The 19,399-nt window shown below is 44.1% G+C and overlaps 1 protein-coding gene and 1 non-coding gene across 3 annotated transcripts in view; both read left to right on the top strand.

Moving 5' to 3' along the window:
• The first annotated feature begins 2,672 nt into the window (after nt 1-2,672).
• TRNAS-AGA lies at nt 2,673-2,754 on the top strand. The gene has a single exon. It is a non-coding gene; the product is annotated as a tRNA-Ser (tRNA).
• An 82-nt stretch (nt 2,755-2,836) lies between these two features.
• Nucleotides 2,837-19,399, top strand: part of HS1BP3 (HCLS1 binding protein 3) — a 52,804-nt gene continuing 36,241 nt past the window's right edge. The window contains exons 1-3 of one of the 2 annotated variants that reach the window (XM_040598367.1): nt 2,837-3,005; nt 8,148-8,313; nt 17,440-17,647. In XM_040598367.1, the coding sequence (XP_040454301.1) occupies nt 2,965-3,005; nt 8,148-8,313; nt 17,440-17,647 (415 nt within the window). In that variant the 5' untranslated portion in view covers nt 2,837-2,964. The remainder of the gene's footprint in view (nt 3,006-8,147; nt 8,314-17,439; nt 17,648-19,399) is intronic. The other variant, XM_040598366.1, reaches the window with a different exon arrangement.

The following is a 19,399-nucleotide window of genomic DNA, read 5'->3' as shown; positions in this document are numbered from 1 at the left end:
TCCCTCTCTCTCCTTTTCATCACTATTATTATCATTACTATTATTGCTATTCCTATTATTATTACAATAATTCATTTTATGTCAATTATTAAACTGTTTTTATCTCAACCAGCGAGTTTTACCTTTTCCCTGATTCTCCTCTCCATCCCACTGAGGTGGGGAGTAGTGAGCAAGTCGCTGCGTGGTACTTGGTTGCCAGCTGGGATTAAACCACAACAGACTGTAACACAGTACCACACATACCTGCAGTAAAAAAATATGGAATTGTGTATGGGCAGTTATGGGCAGTTATTCTACACAAATCCATTAATGGTTTTGTTACAGAGGTGCTGCAGCTATGCATAAGTCAGGCTACTGAATGAAGACTGCATGAATACGTTGATCCAATTTACTGAGGGTCCAGAAAGGAACAGAAGAAAAAAAGGAAAAAAAAAAAAAAAAGAATGGATAAAAAAACCCTCAAGCAATCCACCAAACCAGTCAGCACTGGAGAATTAGGAGGCAGGAAAAAAGCTGGCAGTCCCAAAGAAAAGAGCCTTGAAAATGCAGAGTTTCTTACTCTTCACTCATACACAGTTGAACTGAGGGAAGAGAGACCCATGAAGGTGCGAGGAGCAGCTGAGGGTAACCCAAATATTGGCAGGAAATAATAACTTCATTAGTGATGACTGTTACTGGTATTGGTTCTCAGATTCACTGCACATTCTCCCATAGGCCTCCCCTTGCAGGTTTCCAGTTGATGATCAGCTACACTAACGAGTCCCAGTGCCACTGTGCCTGATGGCCTGGGCGCAGGGTCTGGCCAACACTCATTAGTGTGGTCTTTCTGCCAGGAAAAAAACATAAATAAATGGGTCCAGTGGAAGATATTTTGTATGTAGCTTCCAAAGCAATATGGGAGTCAAACTCCAGATATTCCGAGAGTTTGCTTCTGAAAAAGGCAAGTTGGTTGCTCAGCTCCAGCAGACAGCTCTGTCTGCATATTACAATTTTCTTCCATCAGGTTTGATTTTTGTGCACCTTTTGCTGAGATTCACTCTTCAGTCAGCACCTGATGAAAGACCCTGCTGTAACCTCATGGGTAAGTCATCTAATTTTTTCCACAACTTCAGAAGCTAGCAACACTGAGGCATTTGTTTTATTTTCCAGCTACATGATGCTTTTGATGATATGGGCTGGGGAGTTATGAAAATGCCACGTGATGAGACTTGCTAAGAAATCAGATAAATAGGCAGTGCTTGGACTTCTCCATGAGCACACCAACGTGGCACGCACAGCCTCTCAAGGTCAAAGACAGGACCCAGCAGCATACTGGGGCTGAGCAGACACTTCTGTTTGGGGAGAAAAGCCCCAGTCTGAAGCATCTTCACAGGCACTTGGCGATGTTTGGATGAACACTGCTCAGCAAGTGTGACAAGCGCTGCCGCAACAGGGGCTCACAACTCAGGTCCTGCTCTAGTTTTGCTGTCTCAAGCAGCAAACTGCCAGCTGCTTACTCCTCGGTACTATCTAAATAAATTGGATCATCCAGGGAGCCAACCGGCAATAAAAATGCCATTAGAGTAGTAATTCATTTAGATATATAACTATTTAGGATATACTCATGCTTTCAGGAACTCCAGCCCAGAACTTTGTAACCCTTCAGAGGCCACAGGAGAATGATTCACATTTCAAAAGCATTTTTCAGTGGCTTGCGGCACTTCTGGCAACCGCAGCTCCTGCGCCAGAAAAGCTGCAGCCCTGTGATGGTATTCACACTCTGTTTAACAAAAGGTTTCCAGGGGCAACAGCCAGGTAGAGAAAACAACCGGGATTTAGCAAGGCACTCCACTTACAAAGTTTCCTTTTTTCGTTTGTTTTGACTCATGAGTTTCAGGCCCCAGACTTCTTTCACCCGAAGCTGCAGAAGATTGTTCTGTACCTGCCACCTTTGGACTCTTTACAGACTTCCATCGCATCCCCAACTCCTCCAGCTGTTTCCTTCCGGGATGAAAAGTCCTGACCTACTCACCACATTTTGTTTTAGGGGCTGCTTCTCTCTGGGGGCACCCCCGTGTGCCGCTGCAGGTACTCGGGGTGCAGAGCCCTTTTGGGGAGCAGCTGCACTGATGCAGTGGCAGCGTCTGGCTTCTATTGCTTTTCTAATATTCCTCAGCATTTCCTTAGGTTTCTGCTGTGACATTGAGGCAGACAGCAGAAAGCTGTGCCTGGCATGGTTGGTTTTTTCCTCCGTGCTTCTCTGTGCAGAGAAGCACTGAGATAAAAGCAGCACCCAGGTGCACCCATGGAAAGGAAGCTGGGCTGCCCAGGCCAGCGGTGAGGGGCAGCGGGGAGAGCAGCTGCTTGCTGCTTTCTTTCCAAACTAGGGGCTGGAGCAAACGGCACCTGCGGGCATCCCCGGGGGTAGCGTTAGGTCCGCGGGGGCTTGCAGTAGCCGGCGGGGGACAGCGGGCTGTCTCGTAGTGCAGCCAGCGCTCTCGGGCGGCACCGTGCCGATTGTTTTAAGGCAGACGGATGCGTCCGGGCTGCTTCCACGTAGAAGGAGCGCACAAGGGTGCCGCCGAGACTTGGGGGAAACGTTTTGGTGCCGTAAAGGAAAAAAAAACAACGAACCAACAGGGAAGCGGGGGTAGATTAGTGGAGCTTCTGTGCCAACCCAGCCGCCCGTCGGTGTAGTCGTGGCCGAGTGGTTAAGGCGATGGACTAGAAATCCATTGGGGTCTCCCCGCGCAGGTTCGAATCCTGCCGACTACGCAGCAGGTCGCTCTTTTCACCCCCGGCCCGGCCGTTTTCCTCCCCCCGCCCTTCCCGGCGATCGTTTTGCACCGCAGCCGCCCGCCGGCAAACATCCGGCAGGGCGGCCAGTGCCAGCCCGGGGGAAGGGGGGCGGGACCCCGTGACAGCGGGACGCGGCCTCTCCAGCCGGGCCGGCACCGCTCCGGAGCGACTCCGAATCCCCGAGCCATGCAGCACAGCGCGGCGCCCGCCGTGCTGGTCACCACCAGGTACCGGGGAGGGGGCCGAGAGCAGCGACCCCGCCGCGAGTTGCGGAGCCGCCCGCTGCGGCCTTCCCGTGGCGGGGCAAGGCCCGCGCAGCCGCCCCAGCGCCGGGGGCGGGAAGGGAGGGGAAGGGAAGGAGCGTGGCGGGCGGCGCCTCACGGGGACCCCGGGCGGGCGCTGAGGGGCGGCCGAGGGGCCGCGGAGGCCGGGACGAGGCCCCGGTGGGAGGCGGGTTGGTGGTGCGGGGGTTTGTCCGCGGGACGTCTCGGATTTGTGCGGTTCCTCGAAGTGTTTTGGCTGAAATTCCACAGCCGGGAGAGACCCCTGTTGCCCGGCCCGCCCTGTGGGACGCCCGCCGTTCGGTCCTTTCTTCCTGTGGTAACTTCCACATTGACATCCTTTCCCTTCCGCATTGGCACGGCCGGGGACGCAGGCAGTGCTCCCACCCTCTGGAAGCATCTTTCCTTGTCAGCATGGCGAGGTGGGCGGGAAGGAGCTATAACTCGTCCTCAAGCGTACGCTGGCGTCTTTGAGGTGCGGTGTCGCCTGCTTTTGGCTGGCCCCGCTCCCGCCGCCATGCCCTTCCCGTCCCTGTCCACCGGGCCACAGGGAGCCTGTCCGGCTGGCAGTTAGGCCAGCGATGGGCAAAATAAGTTTATTCTGTTTTCCCACATTTGTGACACCGTGCCCTAAGTGGGAGCTCTTTTCAGTTGCATTACATTCTTACAACCTGTATTTTCCTAGACGTGTCAAATGATCCTTCAGGAGAAATGCTTCAAGAAGAAAATGCTTGTGGCAGTCTTTATAGAAAAAGTATAGAGCTATATCTGTCTTTTTTTTTTTTTTTAACCCACCACAAGAGATTTGAGACCACCTGTAAGCAGTTTCCGATCAGATGTGACACCAGAAGCAGAAGTGTTGATTCATCAAGGTCCTGTCCCTCACACCTACCTCCTAGGACATAAGTAGCACCTATGTCAATCACATGAACTTCAAAGCCATTATTTTAGTCCTTAAATATTTGGCTATATCAGGGCCTGACTTCCTTTGGAGCAGTGGCGTTGAACTTTCAAGTGTATCTGACTTCTATACATGTTTTCTAGGACTAACTTTATATTATTGTATATTTATTTCCAATATTTATATATTGGAAAGGGAAATCTGAACACCTGGATTTATTTTACAGTCAATAGACTTTGCCACTTGCAAATTGTCCCACCAATACTGGAATGCTTTCAGTGATAAAACTGGCTATATGCATCTGTGTGGAATAAAGGCTTTAGCAAATGAATGTATTTTCTAGTTGTGAGGTAAGATAGTTCTGACCTTTTACACTCTTTTTTACAAACTGGGTTTGGGAATAGGATTCCTAGTTGCTGTGTTAATATAAATAAATATTAATTTGTATATTGTAGTTAAGACTATACAGAGAAATAAAAGTGTTTGCTGGCTAATTTGTGATTGATACTTTGCCTGCACTTAGTGAATAAACTAGTTGTACAAGTTTTTTCTCCTTTTACTATGACCTGGGTCGTCACAGAGGCTGTTGGAGCTGAGTGCTGCTGATAGGGCTGGCTTTTATCAGGACAGAAAGTGCAGAGTCTGCTCTCCTGGCTACACAGACACTGGAATAAAGTTTCTGTCGTCACAGCACTTGTAGCTCTTTGCTTTGCTTGCAATAGCTGCTTTCCCCCCTTTCCCATCTTGGACTTTCAGCACAGAAAGCAGATTAATTAAAGTACCAAGCCTCTACATTGTATGCAAATAAAAAGACAGGAATGAAAAGCTCTTCTGTGGCTCTTCTGTGAACTGTGGAAACTGCTCTGTTCAGCTGACCTTTATATAATTTTTCCTTCCTCTGTCCTGTGCCAATCCTGCATGATCTGATTATGCAAGCACAGTGATATTGGCATGAATGGTCTTGTATTCAGGTGAAGTAATTCATGTTAGGGAAGTTAACCATGTGCCCAAGCCTCCCCTGAACAATCTGCATTGTAGACAAAAGTGTAACTGAGAGATACACAAGTCAGGTTTCAATAAGGAATAGAAGCAATAAACGTGTATCCCATTTAAACAACCAGCTTTCTCCTTTTGCTTCTTTTTTCAAAGCTACTACTGTAAAAATAATTGTGTTTGGTGTGAAAAATGCAAAGAAACTATACTCTGACTTGGGATTTGTAGGTGCTGCTTCTGTTTTAGTAACAATAACACTGTCAAATTAATTAAAACCCTGGGACTGCTTATTTTGAAACTAAGACATTACAAGGGCTAGTGTGCACTTTGGCTATTAGGCTGTATCTGTCTCAGCCTCCCTGCTGATTTCTGTTAGTTTAGAATCATGTTTAAAAAACTACACAATCCTGTTGCTATGGAAAGGATAATAGGGGTAGGTTTCCTGTAAGAGCTGAAAATGAAAGTGATCACAAAGCCTAAAGCAAACAAACAAAATGTAGCCATTCCCTCTAATCGCTTTCCATTACAGTCGTTTTAGCTCAGACTTTGAACAACTTTAAAGGAAGAACCCTGGGTGTAGTTAAGGTACTTACTACATGACATTTTTAGAACTCTTTGATGCAGCAGCTCTTAACAGTGAAGTTGTGGTTGTGCCATCTCAGAACATCTGTTCATGGGTGGTATTTTGAGCTAAATTAAGGCCATTCAGGAAGGATGGTTTACTGGTGGTTTTTCCTTTTATTTACATCAGAGGTGAAAAGCAGGTTAATTTGTCATTTGTACTCTGTGGCTGTGTTAACAGAAGTCAGTCTCTCATGAGTACCATCTGACAGACCTTTTTGCTGTCATAGCTGCAGTCACAACTTCTGAGTGACTACGCATCTGGAGAGCATTTCCTCTGCTGCAGGTATATTCTAAAAAAACCCAGCTCCAACTCATTTTATTGGCAGGTGTCCTCTGAGTTAGCATTTTGGCTGCCACTAAAGGAGACAACACTCCAGATAATGACTATTACTTACAGGTTTGACAGGCTGCTGTGTGAAAGCCAGGCACCTATGTATTTATACATAAGCACTATTGATTCTGTGTTTAGAGCCCAACAGCATGTAACTGAGAACAAAATTTTGTCTGATAGTGTAAAGTCAAGTCCTTAACTGGCAGAAAATGAGAACAGAATCAAAGCAAACAGATGGCAGTTGGGTACCTAGTATAAAATCTTGGCAACAGTAGAGCTCTTGTTAAATCCATAATGTTTTAAACATGGCTTGCAAATAGGATTGGGTACAAGTTGGGCCTGTGCCCTTGTATGTTGCTATCCAATTTATAAAGAACTGTTGAGGTGCTCTCTTTAAAAAGTTTTTATTCAGTTTTGCATTGGAGATACAGAGGTTGCCTTCTTGGGAAAACTCAAGTTTCAAAAGAACTAGTCAAGTTTTGACATGAGAGGAGTCTTTTGAAACTTTATTTGAAACTAGATTGTTTAAAAGTCTTTAAAGTGTATTTTAAGTTTGTACACCTCATGTATCCTTAGGCAAAATGGCATCTGTTAATGAATCTAAATTTCCTAAAGGCAAGAATGCTGCTAGACACCTCTGCAATCTACAGGAAGTCCAGGGAAGATGGGACGTGACATTAGCCATACGGCTAGGATTAAAAAAGAAAAGAAAAAAAGGCAGAAAAAATGTTCAATGAAAATAAAATTGTGGGTTTTTTCTTAAACAGTCCCTTCTGATTTCATTAAAAAACATTTATGCACGCATAGGAAGGATGCACTCAAAGATAAGTTCAGAGAGTATTCAATGCTCTGGATGATAAACTTTCTGATTCTGGCAGAAGACTTGATTCCAGTGACAGCAGTAGTGAGTGTGCTGTGGCTTGGCGTAGGGCTAGCTTTGGGGAAACAGTCACTGTGGTTTCCAATCTACTGAGACAGACTTTATTTCATTAGATGTACAGTTCTCTTGTGCCCCAGCAGCAACTGCTCAGTCTTACTCTTGAAGTGCAAGGACTATAATATAATCTTGGCATTCCTGTTGCAAAAATGTCATAAATAATTGTTGCATGGGCATCCAGGGGGGAGGTGACACCACGGTTCAGCGGATCTGAAGCTGGCAGGAGAAGAAAATGCATTGAGTGAACTGCAGCAGCAGCTCCCTTGTTGCATTTTCCTCCAAGAGGAACCATGGGTGGTTCTGACTATTGGCAACTCTCAGAGGTTAATGCTGTGATTCTTTGTCTACTTTAACTCATTACGCAAGGACAAGTGGCTTTGTTTCCACTGGGATCTTCTATGGGAAGGCTGAGATACTTTAGCTAGTGTACCCTTTCTGCTATTTGGCAACAAGACTATCAATCAGACAGTCAAAACCAGAAGGCAGTTCAAAGAGATCGTGTACTCCTTTAACTTGGTTAGTCCTGGTAGGTGTTTAATTTTCTTCAAGGACTTCCACAGATGGAAACTGTGTGGTTGGCACAGCAGTCTGCTTCAGCACTTCTCTTTGTTTCAGGCTTTAGTCTAGTTCCCTGGTTGGCTCTTAACAAACCTCGGGTTGTCCCTGCGCTCCAGCAGGCTCCTTCTTCCTTTTGCGGCCTTTTTCAGCTGCTGTCTCTGCCACTCCTGGGTTTGTCCTAAGAAAAGGAGATGTGGACAGGGCTTGACATGAATTCTAGTGAGCGGACCCTTGCTTCACAATAAACTGTAATGAGAGGTCATGAGATCTTCTCATCTGCCCTGCTAGGTAGGACAGCACCTTCAAATCCTGTGAGTGAAGTCCTGTTCTGAATGAATCCACATCTGTTCCTAGAAATGCTATGTTCCTGGCATTTTGTCTGCAGTGGCCAGTGGCAGATGCTTTGGGATAGAATATAGCAGGGGTCCTCAACCCACCCCACCTCCCCCCCCCACCAGGGGTTGAGGGGGGAAACCAAGCAGCCGCAGATGGCTGCCTGTCACTTCATCCGTGCGCCGGACCCCTGTTTAAAAAGTTTGAGGACCCCTGGAATATAGGAAGCAGGCCATGTCCAAATTTGTATTGTTGCAGAGTAGGAACAGTGCTGGGGTAGGGTCGTCTGGTGTCCTGTTGAAATATTAGTCTTCACATTGACTTTCTCAAGATTTGAATTGGATCCTAGGAGAGGGTCAGTTAAAAGTCTTTGTGCCAGTGCCTGAACTCTGCATGTATTTTCTTCCCTAGGCAAATTCAGAATACGCACACGGGGCTGGATTTGTCAGTGCCAGAATACCGGGAAATCCGGGGGAAGATGATGTCTGGCCATGTAGAGTATCACATTGTTGTTGTTACCCGACTGGCTGCCTTCAAATCAGCAAAGCACAAGCCTGAAGATGTAGTTCAGTTTATGGTAAGTGTTTAATCAGTGCTGTGTCAATGATCACTTTTTTAATGAGCTTCGATTAACTATTTTGGTCCTGGTGTAGCAGATACTTTGTCATCACAGCCTCCCTGGGTCAAGGTCCTTGGTAGGACAACACAGTCTGTACCATTTCTGCAACAGAAGTATTATACGTATGTTAATTGAACTTTTTATTCCAGGAGCTTAAAACAGCAATGACTCTGGTTGCCTTTAAGGCATTTTGCATTACAGGTCAACAAATAGAAATTAATTAAGCTTTTTATAAGTCTTGCTACAAAATTAGTTTCTCTGATAGGTGTATCAGCACTGGGACTTGGTGCATAAACATGAAATAAATATATAATAGTCTACGTGAATGGAGAAAGAATCATGTGAGGCAATAACAGGAATTAACCTGCCAGTAGGGTTACCCTTGACCTATTAGCCTTGACATGGCTTTTAAAATCCTTAGAACGAGAGTTTTACAAGGAAGCGTCCATATAAAACATTATTGAGTTGAATTGTCTTTTTCACGATACCTGCAGAGTAAAGGTTTTGAAACATAGCACATGAGATTCATTTCACCTGTTTTAAAGTCACCTATAGCATGTGCATTACCACTTAGGCTGTCTCACCTGGGACTGCCTATTGAGTCGATGGAAAAACACGCATTTAGGGTACATTGAATTTGATCTGTTTTAGCTGTCTGCTGAACTGCTCCCAAGAAGTGCGTTTCTCTGCCGATTGACTATAAAGGGACTCTAAGGGGAGGTACCCTGTTGCATGCTATGGACATCTGCTCTTTTTTTGATGTTTTGAGGATAACTGTAATGTCAGTGATGTGAGTGTGTGGTTACCTGCTAGACCATTAGCCCTAGTGTAACTCACACTCCATAGAAGGTAGCTCACAAATGGATATTTACAGTCTGATTTGCAGATAAAGCCACATCTGTCAGTGTTGTGAAGAGGTGCATGGTGAGGAGATCTCACACATTTCTTGCACTCCTAATGCTATATATAACTTCATGGTAAAAGCAGCAATGCTGGTGTAAGAGTCTGTTCTGTTCTCCCTTTTTGTCCCTGACTGCTTGTTCTCGCTCCTGCAGTGTTTCCTTCTGTGTGTCAGTGCCATGTGGCTATTCTGTGATGTCAGCTGAGGAACTGGTCCTGGCTAAAAAATGGGTATTTGGGGGGTTGTTATTTGTTATTTAGTACTAATTTACACGTGTTTCTTGAGCCTGTGAGTTGCACAGCCCCATTAAAGTTTGTTTAGGACAGGGGAAGGGCCAGACAGGCAGATAAGGGAAGGGGATGTAGAATTGCTTTTTTTGTCTGCAGCAATGCCTGCTTGTATTATGTAATATTTCCGTGCAGCTCTGTTCAAGAAAGAGCCTGACTAAACCTGAGGTGTTAAATGGGCTGTTGTCATCTAACATTTTGCTTCATTTAAAAAAAGTAGATAGAATCAGCTTGTCTGTAATGAGGAGAAACAGAGTTCCTACTGTGGCCCGTCTGCTCGCTGAGATTGTCCATTCCTGTGTCCATTCTCTAGGAGGATCTTCAGCACTTATTTGCTCTAGTCAAGTGAAATGAACTTTTCTGATTTCTTCTCTGGTCAGAGCCCCTGACATTTCATTCTTCATAAAGAAGAAAACTGGTGTAGTCTGACAGGAGTAACATTTGTCTCATCAGATCTGGTATTTTTCAACTGACTAAGTCTGATGTATTATGTAGTTTGGTGTGTGAAAGTAATTTAAAACTATGAGCTGGGAGGTTGGAGGATGGAAGCTTTGCATCAATTCATTCTGATGAGTCTTTTCTGTATGTGTTACTGGGAGGAACAGAGGGATTCACCTGTCCTAACTTATCTCTCTGTAAGTTGGATATTTTCATCTGTCTCTCCATGCTTTTATGGTCAATGGAGAGTAAGGGAATGAGGTGACTCATCCTCTGGGAATGCTTGTCTCCTTTAACCGTAAAGGGAAAGCATTCTACATTTTAAACAGCTGGGACAGGGGGCTTTAACTCTAGGCTAAAATACTTAATACTCAATTGAGTTGCACACAACTCACTGTTTATACCACCAGAGGTTCCCTGGGCTTTTCCATCTAGCCTTCAGAAGGTTGTGGGTCTCCTCTAGGTCCTGTGTGATACCTGCCTGCCCGGCACAAGCCCCTTGGAGACCCCAAATCATCTCAGATGGCAAGAGATGCCTGTCTTCAGGCAGAACATTCTGTCTCTATGATTAGATGTCTGCATTTGCTGTGGATTTCTAAGCTCCCATCCCAGTCAGTGCAGTACTGTTGAGAATATAGCTGAGCATCTAAAGTGGAGGGAATCCATTTTGCATAACATACATGGTACCATGTGAGAAACCTTAAGTTATCCTAGGTGTCTGCACAGGGCTAGCAGATGTGACAGAGGACATAAAGGCATTGGCAGCACCCTGGAGCAGAATGAAGCGAGATGCAGTACACCATCCAACGTACCGCTAGCTGCCTGTGTTCAGGTGAGTTCAGTTTCAGTCACATCTTCCCAAATGTAGTGACTGTATCTGACTGTGATGAGAGCCGAGGAGCCTCCTGTGTGTAGGCAGTTGTCTTAACCCAGAGGCAAGTCCCAACCTTGTGCAGCCAGGTGAGGTGAGTTGCACACGTAGCATCTGTGTTCTACTGGATGTTGTACCAGCACAAACAAGAACCATGGCCCTTCCCCAGAGAGTTTGTCAGTGCAGTGTAGGAGAAGCAGGTGGCTGGGGACCAGCAGAGAAGAATGAGGTTACATTAGGCAGCAGATCTAACATGTTGAATTTGTATCACAGGGCAGAGTGAGATGAGACATCTGAAGGAGGAGAAAGAAACAACTCTGTGCCTGTTCTGCCTTCCCAAGTATGGGAGCAGGATAGGAGAGGGAACATGTTTTTTTGCTGTTGAAATTGTCAGATTTGAGAGGTTGAAGGAAGGAGACAATGTAAGTTAGAGAAGATGGGTAGGCATGTTAGGATTTTCATTGGTTCTGGATATGTTGAACAGATTTTGGCTACCTCAGAAGCCAGGTCTGTGTTTTGAGACCTTTTGTCTTTCTTATTCCTGGTTCCCCTTTTCATGAAATACTAGCTCAACTGATTTTCCTTGTCTAGCTGTTCCACCTGCTTCCAGTTGCAGTGGCTGCTTTCCACACTCGTGCCCTAGGTGGCAGCAAGGAAACTGGCTTTGTGTGCGTTAGGCTGTGAGCAACTGCAGGCAGCGATGTGACTGAGCAGAATTTATTTCTCAGATAGCTTCCCTGTATCCCCTGGAAAAGGATGGTGAGCAAGACAGCGTCCTGCAAGTTAACTGTGATCTGTGGGCTGCGATTTAGACCACACTGGATCAAGATATGTTAAGGGCCTGTGACCAAAGCCAGATGAACATCAAGAAGATTTCAGATCTGACCTGTGGAGTTACTAGCCTTGACTGTGGGTCTAAACAATCCAGAGTTTCCTGTTCCCCAGCCTTAATGGGACTATGCAAAATCAGTATCATAACGTTTTTAATTGAAATATTTCTGAAGCATTAACAGAAGAAGAAATTAACTTCTGTGATGACTTTCAGATCCAAATTCTTAGAAACAGGAAGGATTTTTTTAATTAAAAAAATGCCATTTGTAAAATAGGGCAAATGGGTTGCAGAACTGCTTAACCATTAGGTTATATTTGGTAATTGAAGGAAAAGTCAGCTGCATTTCTTTCAAAGATCAGAATACTCTTGCCCTATTGAAAGAGTGAATTTATTTTTATCTTTGGTACTGCATCAGAGGTACTGCTGCAAAGGTGGTATTTAATTATTGCCTGATGATCTCCCATTTTCTGTGAGAAGGAAAGGCCTTTTTTTTCTTAAATGTGTTTCTTCTAGCCACACCTTACCTTTTTTAGCGATTAACTTCTCCCTTCACAGCCTTATTAAAAAATCTACCCAGCCTATAGTGCCTTTTCTTTCTATCTGTGCCCAATTCAATTGCCTCTTTTTCGTAGGTTATGTTTGTTAGCCAAATTCTTTCTTTTTTAAAGCTAAACAAGTAACTGCTGGTGTTTGACAAACAGCACATTTTTGGGAGGAATTTACTATGGAACTGTCTTCCTCTCATTAAATGAGGGGGTGTAAGTATGTGGGTGTGTATTCATCTATGTTTTTATGATTGCCTGTTTGCATATGTTGGCCTTCTTTCTGTGGGCCTCAAAATCTGTGTGTTGGAGTTGCTACTTCCTGACCATACAGGTATGTTGTGAAGATAATTCCTTCACATTATAACCTCTGTGGTGTGAGAGGGGGGGAAAAAAATCCCTGCTCAGTGTAGCAATAGGTTCAACAGCCATTAAGAATTTGTTGATTAAAAAGAAATATTAGAGTGCTTGTTCTTCTACTGGGCAAAACAGATGGGGAGAACAGCATGTGATCATGTAATTAAAATCTACCATAATGCATACCCACGAGGTCACGAAGCAACATTAATTCTGGTATGGCTTGAATTAGGAGTGTACAAGTGAAGGCTTGGTTTGTGCTGTATGTGAGAAGGGATGCTTTTGATTCCTGTATCCAAAGCTAGTGGTTGTTTTAAAGTACAGTGCTGCTTCATCTCAATTTTCTGCAAGTGTTAAGAAGTGGGCTTTGTGAAAACAAAGTCACCGTAGCCATATGTGTTTCATTAAATACTATAAAATGAAGAGTACTCTTCACTAGCATGCATTGGCTGGCCAAAGGGCTTGAGTTAGCTTTGAGATCTCCGTTTTCTTGAAATCCTTGCAGTAGATATAAAGCATATGAAGTTGAGGTCAGAAATGGGGCATTAAAAAGAGCATTAAAGGGGAAGGAAACATTGAATCTCATTAATACCGAATGGGATGAAATTCTATGCACAACTGAGAGTCCCAGCCTGGTATCCTACAGGCATTCTGGTGTGTGTACTCATGTATGAGGTTCTCATGATGAAGGGAACAAGGCACATGCATGAGATTTGAGGGATTAGCAGCAAACTTCAGGCTTTTGCTTTGAACTTCCCGGTGGTTTTCCTAACCCTGTAGCTATGTTTGATCATATTCAACTTACTTATATGTTCCTGGTGAAAAAAAATATTCAGCCCATCCCTGTCTCTTTTTAAGTTCTATGGTGGATATTAATTGTTACAGGCAAATAGGGTCTTGACCTGGCAAATATGCACATGCTTTGCTATATTTGCATGATTAACTCTTTTGAAGTGAAGTAGATTAAGCCTTTGATATTGTGACTTGACAGAACTCCTTGAAGTGCGTGCACTCACGCTGACTTACAGGTGGTGGGCGTTTAGCTCCACAGTATTCACAGAGTTCAGTTAGAGGCATGAGGTCAAGACCTAGAGGAGTTACAGGAAGCAGAAGGAAAATATTTGAATATTGATCAGCTATGACTTTGTTTACTTAATAGAATTGATAAAATGGATTTTAAAGCCACATTTATTTTTTATCCTGACATTTTGGGCCATAGAATCCATCAACTATTTTCAAAGGCTTGTGAATGGTAACCAGAAAAAGGCAGATTTAATTTTGTTACATGCTGATATGCCGTTCTCCTGGAAAACTGTCAGAGGACATCAAGTTAAAAGTGTCCGAAATTGTCACAGCAGAGCACTGCTTTCTGACTGGAGAGGTGTGAGAATGCTCTGTGATGCTTGGGCCTCAATCTGAGAAAATACACTCTGCAAGACTTGGCTGGTGCTTTGTAAGGCCCCTCTGCATGGCCTCTGTGCTGCTGCATCCAGCTCTGGTTTCCCTGGTACAAGAAAGATGTGGACCTGTTGAAGCAAGTCCAGAGAGGGCCGTGAAGATGATCAGAGGGCTGGAGCACCTCTCCTGTAAAGACAGACTGAGAGAGTTGAGGTTGTTCATCCTGGAGAAGAGAAGGCTCAGGGGAGACCTTACAGCAGCCTTTTAATATATAAAGTGGGATTATAAGAAAGGTGGGGAGAGAGTTTTTACCAGGGCCTGTAGTGACAGGACAAGGGCCAACAGTTTGAAACTGAAACAACGTAAATTTAGATTAGATATAATGAAGAAATTTTTTTATAGTGAGGGAGGTGGACAGTGGAACAACTTGCCCAGCGAACTGGATGCCCCATCCCTGTAAGTGTTCAAGGCCAGGTTGAATGGGGCTTTGAGCAACCTGATTTAATGAAAGGTGTCCCTGCCCATGGGAGGGGGGTGGATCTTCAGAGTTTTTTTCCAACCCAAACCATTCTGTGATGCTAAATACATCAGTCTGACGTTGTTGGATTCAGCCAGTCTGTCTTCTGCGTTTCCCACACAAGGACCGGGGTAAAGATAGCAGTAGCGTTGAGCGGAGATGTAGAGGAGCCAGAAGCAGCCAGGGGTTGAGGCAGAGGGACAGCAGGCGAAGAGCCTCAGCGGACAGGGCCTTGCAGAGGCCAGCATTGGGCTTAGGTAGGTGGGGAATGGTTTAGGCTGGAGGTTTAACATCTTGCCTGTGTGGTAGGTTACCCCAGCAGAGGGCATCCCCGCACTGCTGGATATGGGCTTGCATGGTGTGCCGCAGGTCTGGGGTAGCTATTGGTGTGCTTTGGGTGCAGCCTTACCGCACTCTCTGCGCTGTATCTTGTGTTATGGTTGTGGTGGTGGTCAAAGCCCACGCAGATTCACAAAGGCTCAATTAGCGATAGGATGCGAGGGTGTGCATTCACTTTATGTTCAATGGTGTAATTAGACATAAATTGAGATTTAGGAATAATTTACAGCGTCTGATAGAGGAGGAATAAAAATTAAGCAGAGATAGGAGTAAGTTTGTGTCTCTCAGTTCAGCGTTACTTTTTGGGTATTTTAAAGCTGTTTTGGCATAGTCTTGTTTGGCTGCTGACTTGTAATACTTTAAGACATCAATTTGTTGTTTATTATGAAAATTAACTAGATGTTAAACATTTTTCACAAATCAGACTTGATTTGTTTTTTCTGGGTGGAGGGTAATATTGTTCATTCTTTAAAAAAAGTACCAGTAAATTCCTCACTGCCCTTACGTTTGTGTTTACACAGTGGTTTTGGGAGAGGATGTGGCATTATACCCTGTTCAGAGTGCTACTGGGACCTAGCAAACTAGAAATGTAAACCAATTCAAAAATTCCAGAGTTGCTTTCCTCTCTGTTTTTGTTGTATCTTTCAGAAGGAGGACTGCCTTATTCTGGGAAGATCTCTTTGTTGCCATCACTTTAGTGCTTGGCTGCCGAATTGTGTGTCAGATCCTGCATGCAGGGCACAGTGTTGCTCACATTTACCTGTGTTGCTTACAGGAGACAAGTCTAAAATTCTTGTTTTTCATTCCCCTGACAACTCAGGTTTGCTTTTGTGCTTCGGATCTTTCTTGTAGGGCTGCTTACCATTTGTGACTGGACACTGAACCCACAGTGAACATTTTACAGCTGGAATGCAAATAGTTTTCAGATCAGCTTGTTTGGTTGATAATTACTGCAAAAGGCAGGGAAGCATGAAAGCGAAGGTGGTTATTACTCTTTATGCCTACATCTGATTTAGTAAGCTAGTCGAGGTGTGTCTGTAATGTCAGGACCTGTTCTCTGGTCTGGAGGGCAGCTAGCACACGCTAGCTGCATCCATAGTATTAAACTTCCACACCATTTGCAGTGAGCATTAGTACCCAAGCTGGCTATTGTGTGGTCTCTGCACCAGGCTAAATCTTGGGCTGAAGAATTATCTGGAGAAGTGCTAACTGCCCAGAATCAAAATTGTGCTGGACGTTGTCAGGTCCCAATAGATACTATAAGGTTCCTAATAGATACTGTCAGGTTCCAGTGCCTGGGAATATGGCTGATAGTGTTTAGTTTGCTAGTGTAGATGTGGTTTATGGATTCTGGGTTAATCTACAATTTGTTTCCCTTCTACTTCCATGCTTTTTGTTGGGTTAACTTTCTTTTTTCACTGTGTTGGTAGAAGAACTGCCTTCTTGTATCCCAAGATGTGGTGCTTTCCATCTTTTTTTATGTTGCAGTATTAATTAGGATTCACTGCACTAGAGTTTACCAATATGTGTTACAGGAGGATAAGAGCTGGATCCTAGCAGAAGATCTGTGCCATACACACTCCTCTAGCACTAGGTTTTTGGGTTATTTTTTGAATTCTAACTCTGTATTCATCAAAACATTCATAGCTTATAGGGCCATGGAGGGCCATGGTGAATATATTGTCTGTATGATACCACAGTCACAAAACATGACAGTCCTCTCCATTGTGCCTGTAACATCACTTAGAGATAGCATTTTGTTTGTGTGTGGGTTTTGTGTGTTGATTTTTTAAAGTACTGAATTCAAAACTTAGTGTGGCATAGAAGCCACGCAATTTCTAACCAGCATTCCCATGGTTATTGCTTTCTGTGTGATATCTTGGGTCTTATTTCTCCTCAGGCTTCCTGTCTTTGTCTGCAGAAGGAATGACTCCATTCACTGTTGGCATCTTCCCCCTATATGGGAACCTGTAGGCCATGGCCAGGTTGTTGGTTTTTATTTTCTCGTGGAAAAACTGAATAGTTAGTGGTCAGATGAGGTCTCTGCCTTTCAATTTCTGTATTAGGTGCTCTGCAGGGCAGCAGACGTGCCAGTTTTTTAGGTGTTAACAGCCAGAAGGGCACTAAAACCCACCAGGGCTGAGAAATGGATCTTCAGGCTCAATGGTGAAAAGATTCAGGCAGCTTTCTCCATCACTACCTACTTAGGCTTCTTTTCCCTCCCATCTCTCAGGGCTGGGCATTATATAGGTCATTTTTAGTGGACAAGGATTTTTGCTGTTAAAGTATCTGGAGCAGTGACCTTCCCAGTATTTCATTAGTTGATGAGTCAGACAAATTGACACTGGGATCTGGCAGTGAACTTCAATTCCATTAGGGAGCAGATTTTAATAACAGGATTAGAAGATGAGCAACATTGTTTGGGGATTCACTGTGTAGATAACAAGCACTTACTAGGCTATATGTAAAGCTCCTTGGTAATACATGTTTTTCCACTTCATTTTCCAGCATTAATGTTTCACAGTGCTTGAACTGCTGCTTTGCTTCTCATGTCTCCCCTGTAACAAAAACTTCCTTACCCAGGCAGCACGTTTCATTGCAGGTTTCCAAGAAGTACAGCGAGATAGAGGAGCTTTACCAGAGACTGGCGGCACGATATCCACAAGTTTCTCTTCCACTCTTACCTAGAAAAGTTCTCTTCGTGGGAGAATCTGACATTTGTGAACGAAGAGTTATGTTCAATGATATAATGAAATTCATCTCAAAAGATGAGGATCTAGCAGCAAGTCCTGAGTTACTGGAATTTTTAGGTAACTAAAAGATGTGAGTGTACCCTCTCCCATGAATGTGATTGATAAAAGCATTATGAAGTTCTTGACTCAGGTGGTCAAAAACTAGAGAGTACCAGAATAAAGGCTGCTGCTAAAAATATCCTCTTGTGCATCTACAGTGCTGCATAGTCATGTTTTGTTTGCTAGTGTTTTCCCCTTCTCTCAGTGGACACGTGCCTCATTAAGAAGACCATGCTTGCTTTGAAGGTACCGATCCCACCATCTCTGATTTCCCGTAGGCATATACCTAAGCTGTGATTCCTAGTTAGCTGTGAATTAACATGCAAGTTTCAAAGGCTGAAAATAATCATACATTGACAGTGGAGGGGTGGACCCTAAAGGGGCAGTGCAGAGTCTCCCTAGTGGTCAACTGTTCCACATTTTGTCTGGTTTTCATTCCTAATAAAATTGTTAGGCCTTGTTGAAGAGGGTCCTAAAGCAATTTATTGACCCTGAGAAAGATTTGAATAAGAGACAGATTCTTTATTAGTTAAACCCATTCTCTGGGCTCTGGTGGTTTTTTTAATTACTTTTTGTTAGCCTTATGCCCTCCTTTTGTATCCTTTTCCAGTGATTCATATAGTTCCTTTCTTATGTTCCTCGGACATAGCAGGGACTCACTGAATGAATGGAACAGATGAGCTCTCTGCTTTTAATTCAGCTGAGAGATGCTGAGCAGGGAATATTTCACTCTAGTGCTGTGCAGGATTCTCAGTATAGCATTAGTTTTAATGAAGTGAAGTTGCAAGGTGCTAGCAAGACGCCATGTGTGAACAGCTGATTCTGCAGAAGGGTTAAGTGTGGCCAGATTAGAAGTTCTGTGAGCCAGGCAGCTTCCTAAAGTCAAGGGGGGAAGGGGCTGAGGGGGGCAAAATTGCACAATATTTGGCAAAATCCTTTTGCTAATAAAGTTTTGGAGTTTTGGTTTGGTTTTTGCCATGGTAGTGTTCTCTTTAAAGTAGACCCCTTGCACAAAGAATTCAGAATTCATGTTGATTAATCTTTGCATGCTGATTAACCTAATGATGGTGCACATGTCTACAGCTGAATTAGTCTGGACTGTCTTTTACTGTGGACAGATTGGGTGCAAGCAACGTGACCTGTTCATTGAAATCTGCCTTAGAATAATCACAGTCTCACCCTACCAAACCAGGTGGAACACAGATCCTCAAGCTAGTTGTGTATACTTTCCTTACAGGTGCTGGAGACATAGTCAATATATTCAGGGGTGTTTAGGGAGAATCAACATGGTAAAACACAGATGACTGTGGGGATAAGATAAGCAGCATCCTAACATTCACTGCTTACCCCAACCAGTATTGTCTTGCCTGTAAGAGGAGTATAAGACCACTTGCTCAGCGTAGACACCCACATTTAGTCAGTGAAGTCTGCCCTGGGTGATTTAGCAGATTCAAGCGTGAAAAGCTGGGTGAGAGGAGGCTGCCATGTTACTTTAACAGGATGAGACCATTAATTTTATCCATCATGGTTTTCATTAGCCTATTTTTAGGTAGTCTTGTTGTTTTACATTGCTTTCCTGAACATCCAGGAACACCACAGCAAGGAATAGTTCTCTCCTCGTTCTCCTGGGCTTTACATGTTAACAAGTATGGTTAGAAGACTTGGTCAAAGTGCATGTTCCAGTCTGCTGCATTTGCTTAGCTGGATGGATCTTGCATCCTGAAGGGAGTCAGAACTTCAGGGTTCATTTTTGAAAGTAAATTGAAGAGC

This window comes from Falco naumanni, chromosome 6 (genome assembly GCF_017639655.2).
Source record: "Falco naumanni isolate bFalNau1 chromosome 6, bFalNau1.pat, whole genome shotgun sequence".
NCBI classification, from domain to species: domain Eukaryota; kingdom Metazoa; phylum Chordata; class Aves; order Falconiformes; family Falconidae; genus Falco; species Falco naumanni.
Note: the sequence above shows the minus strand (reverse complement) of the source record. Positions and strands in the feature narration are given on the sequence as shown.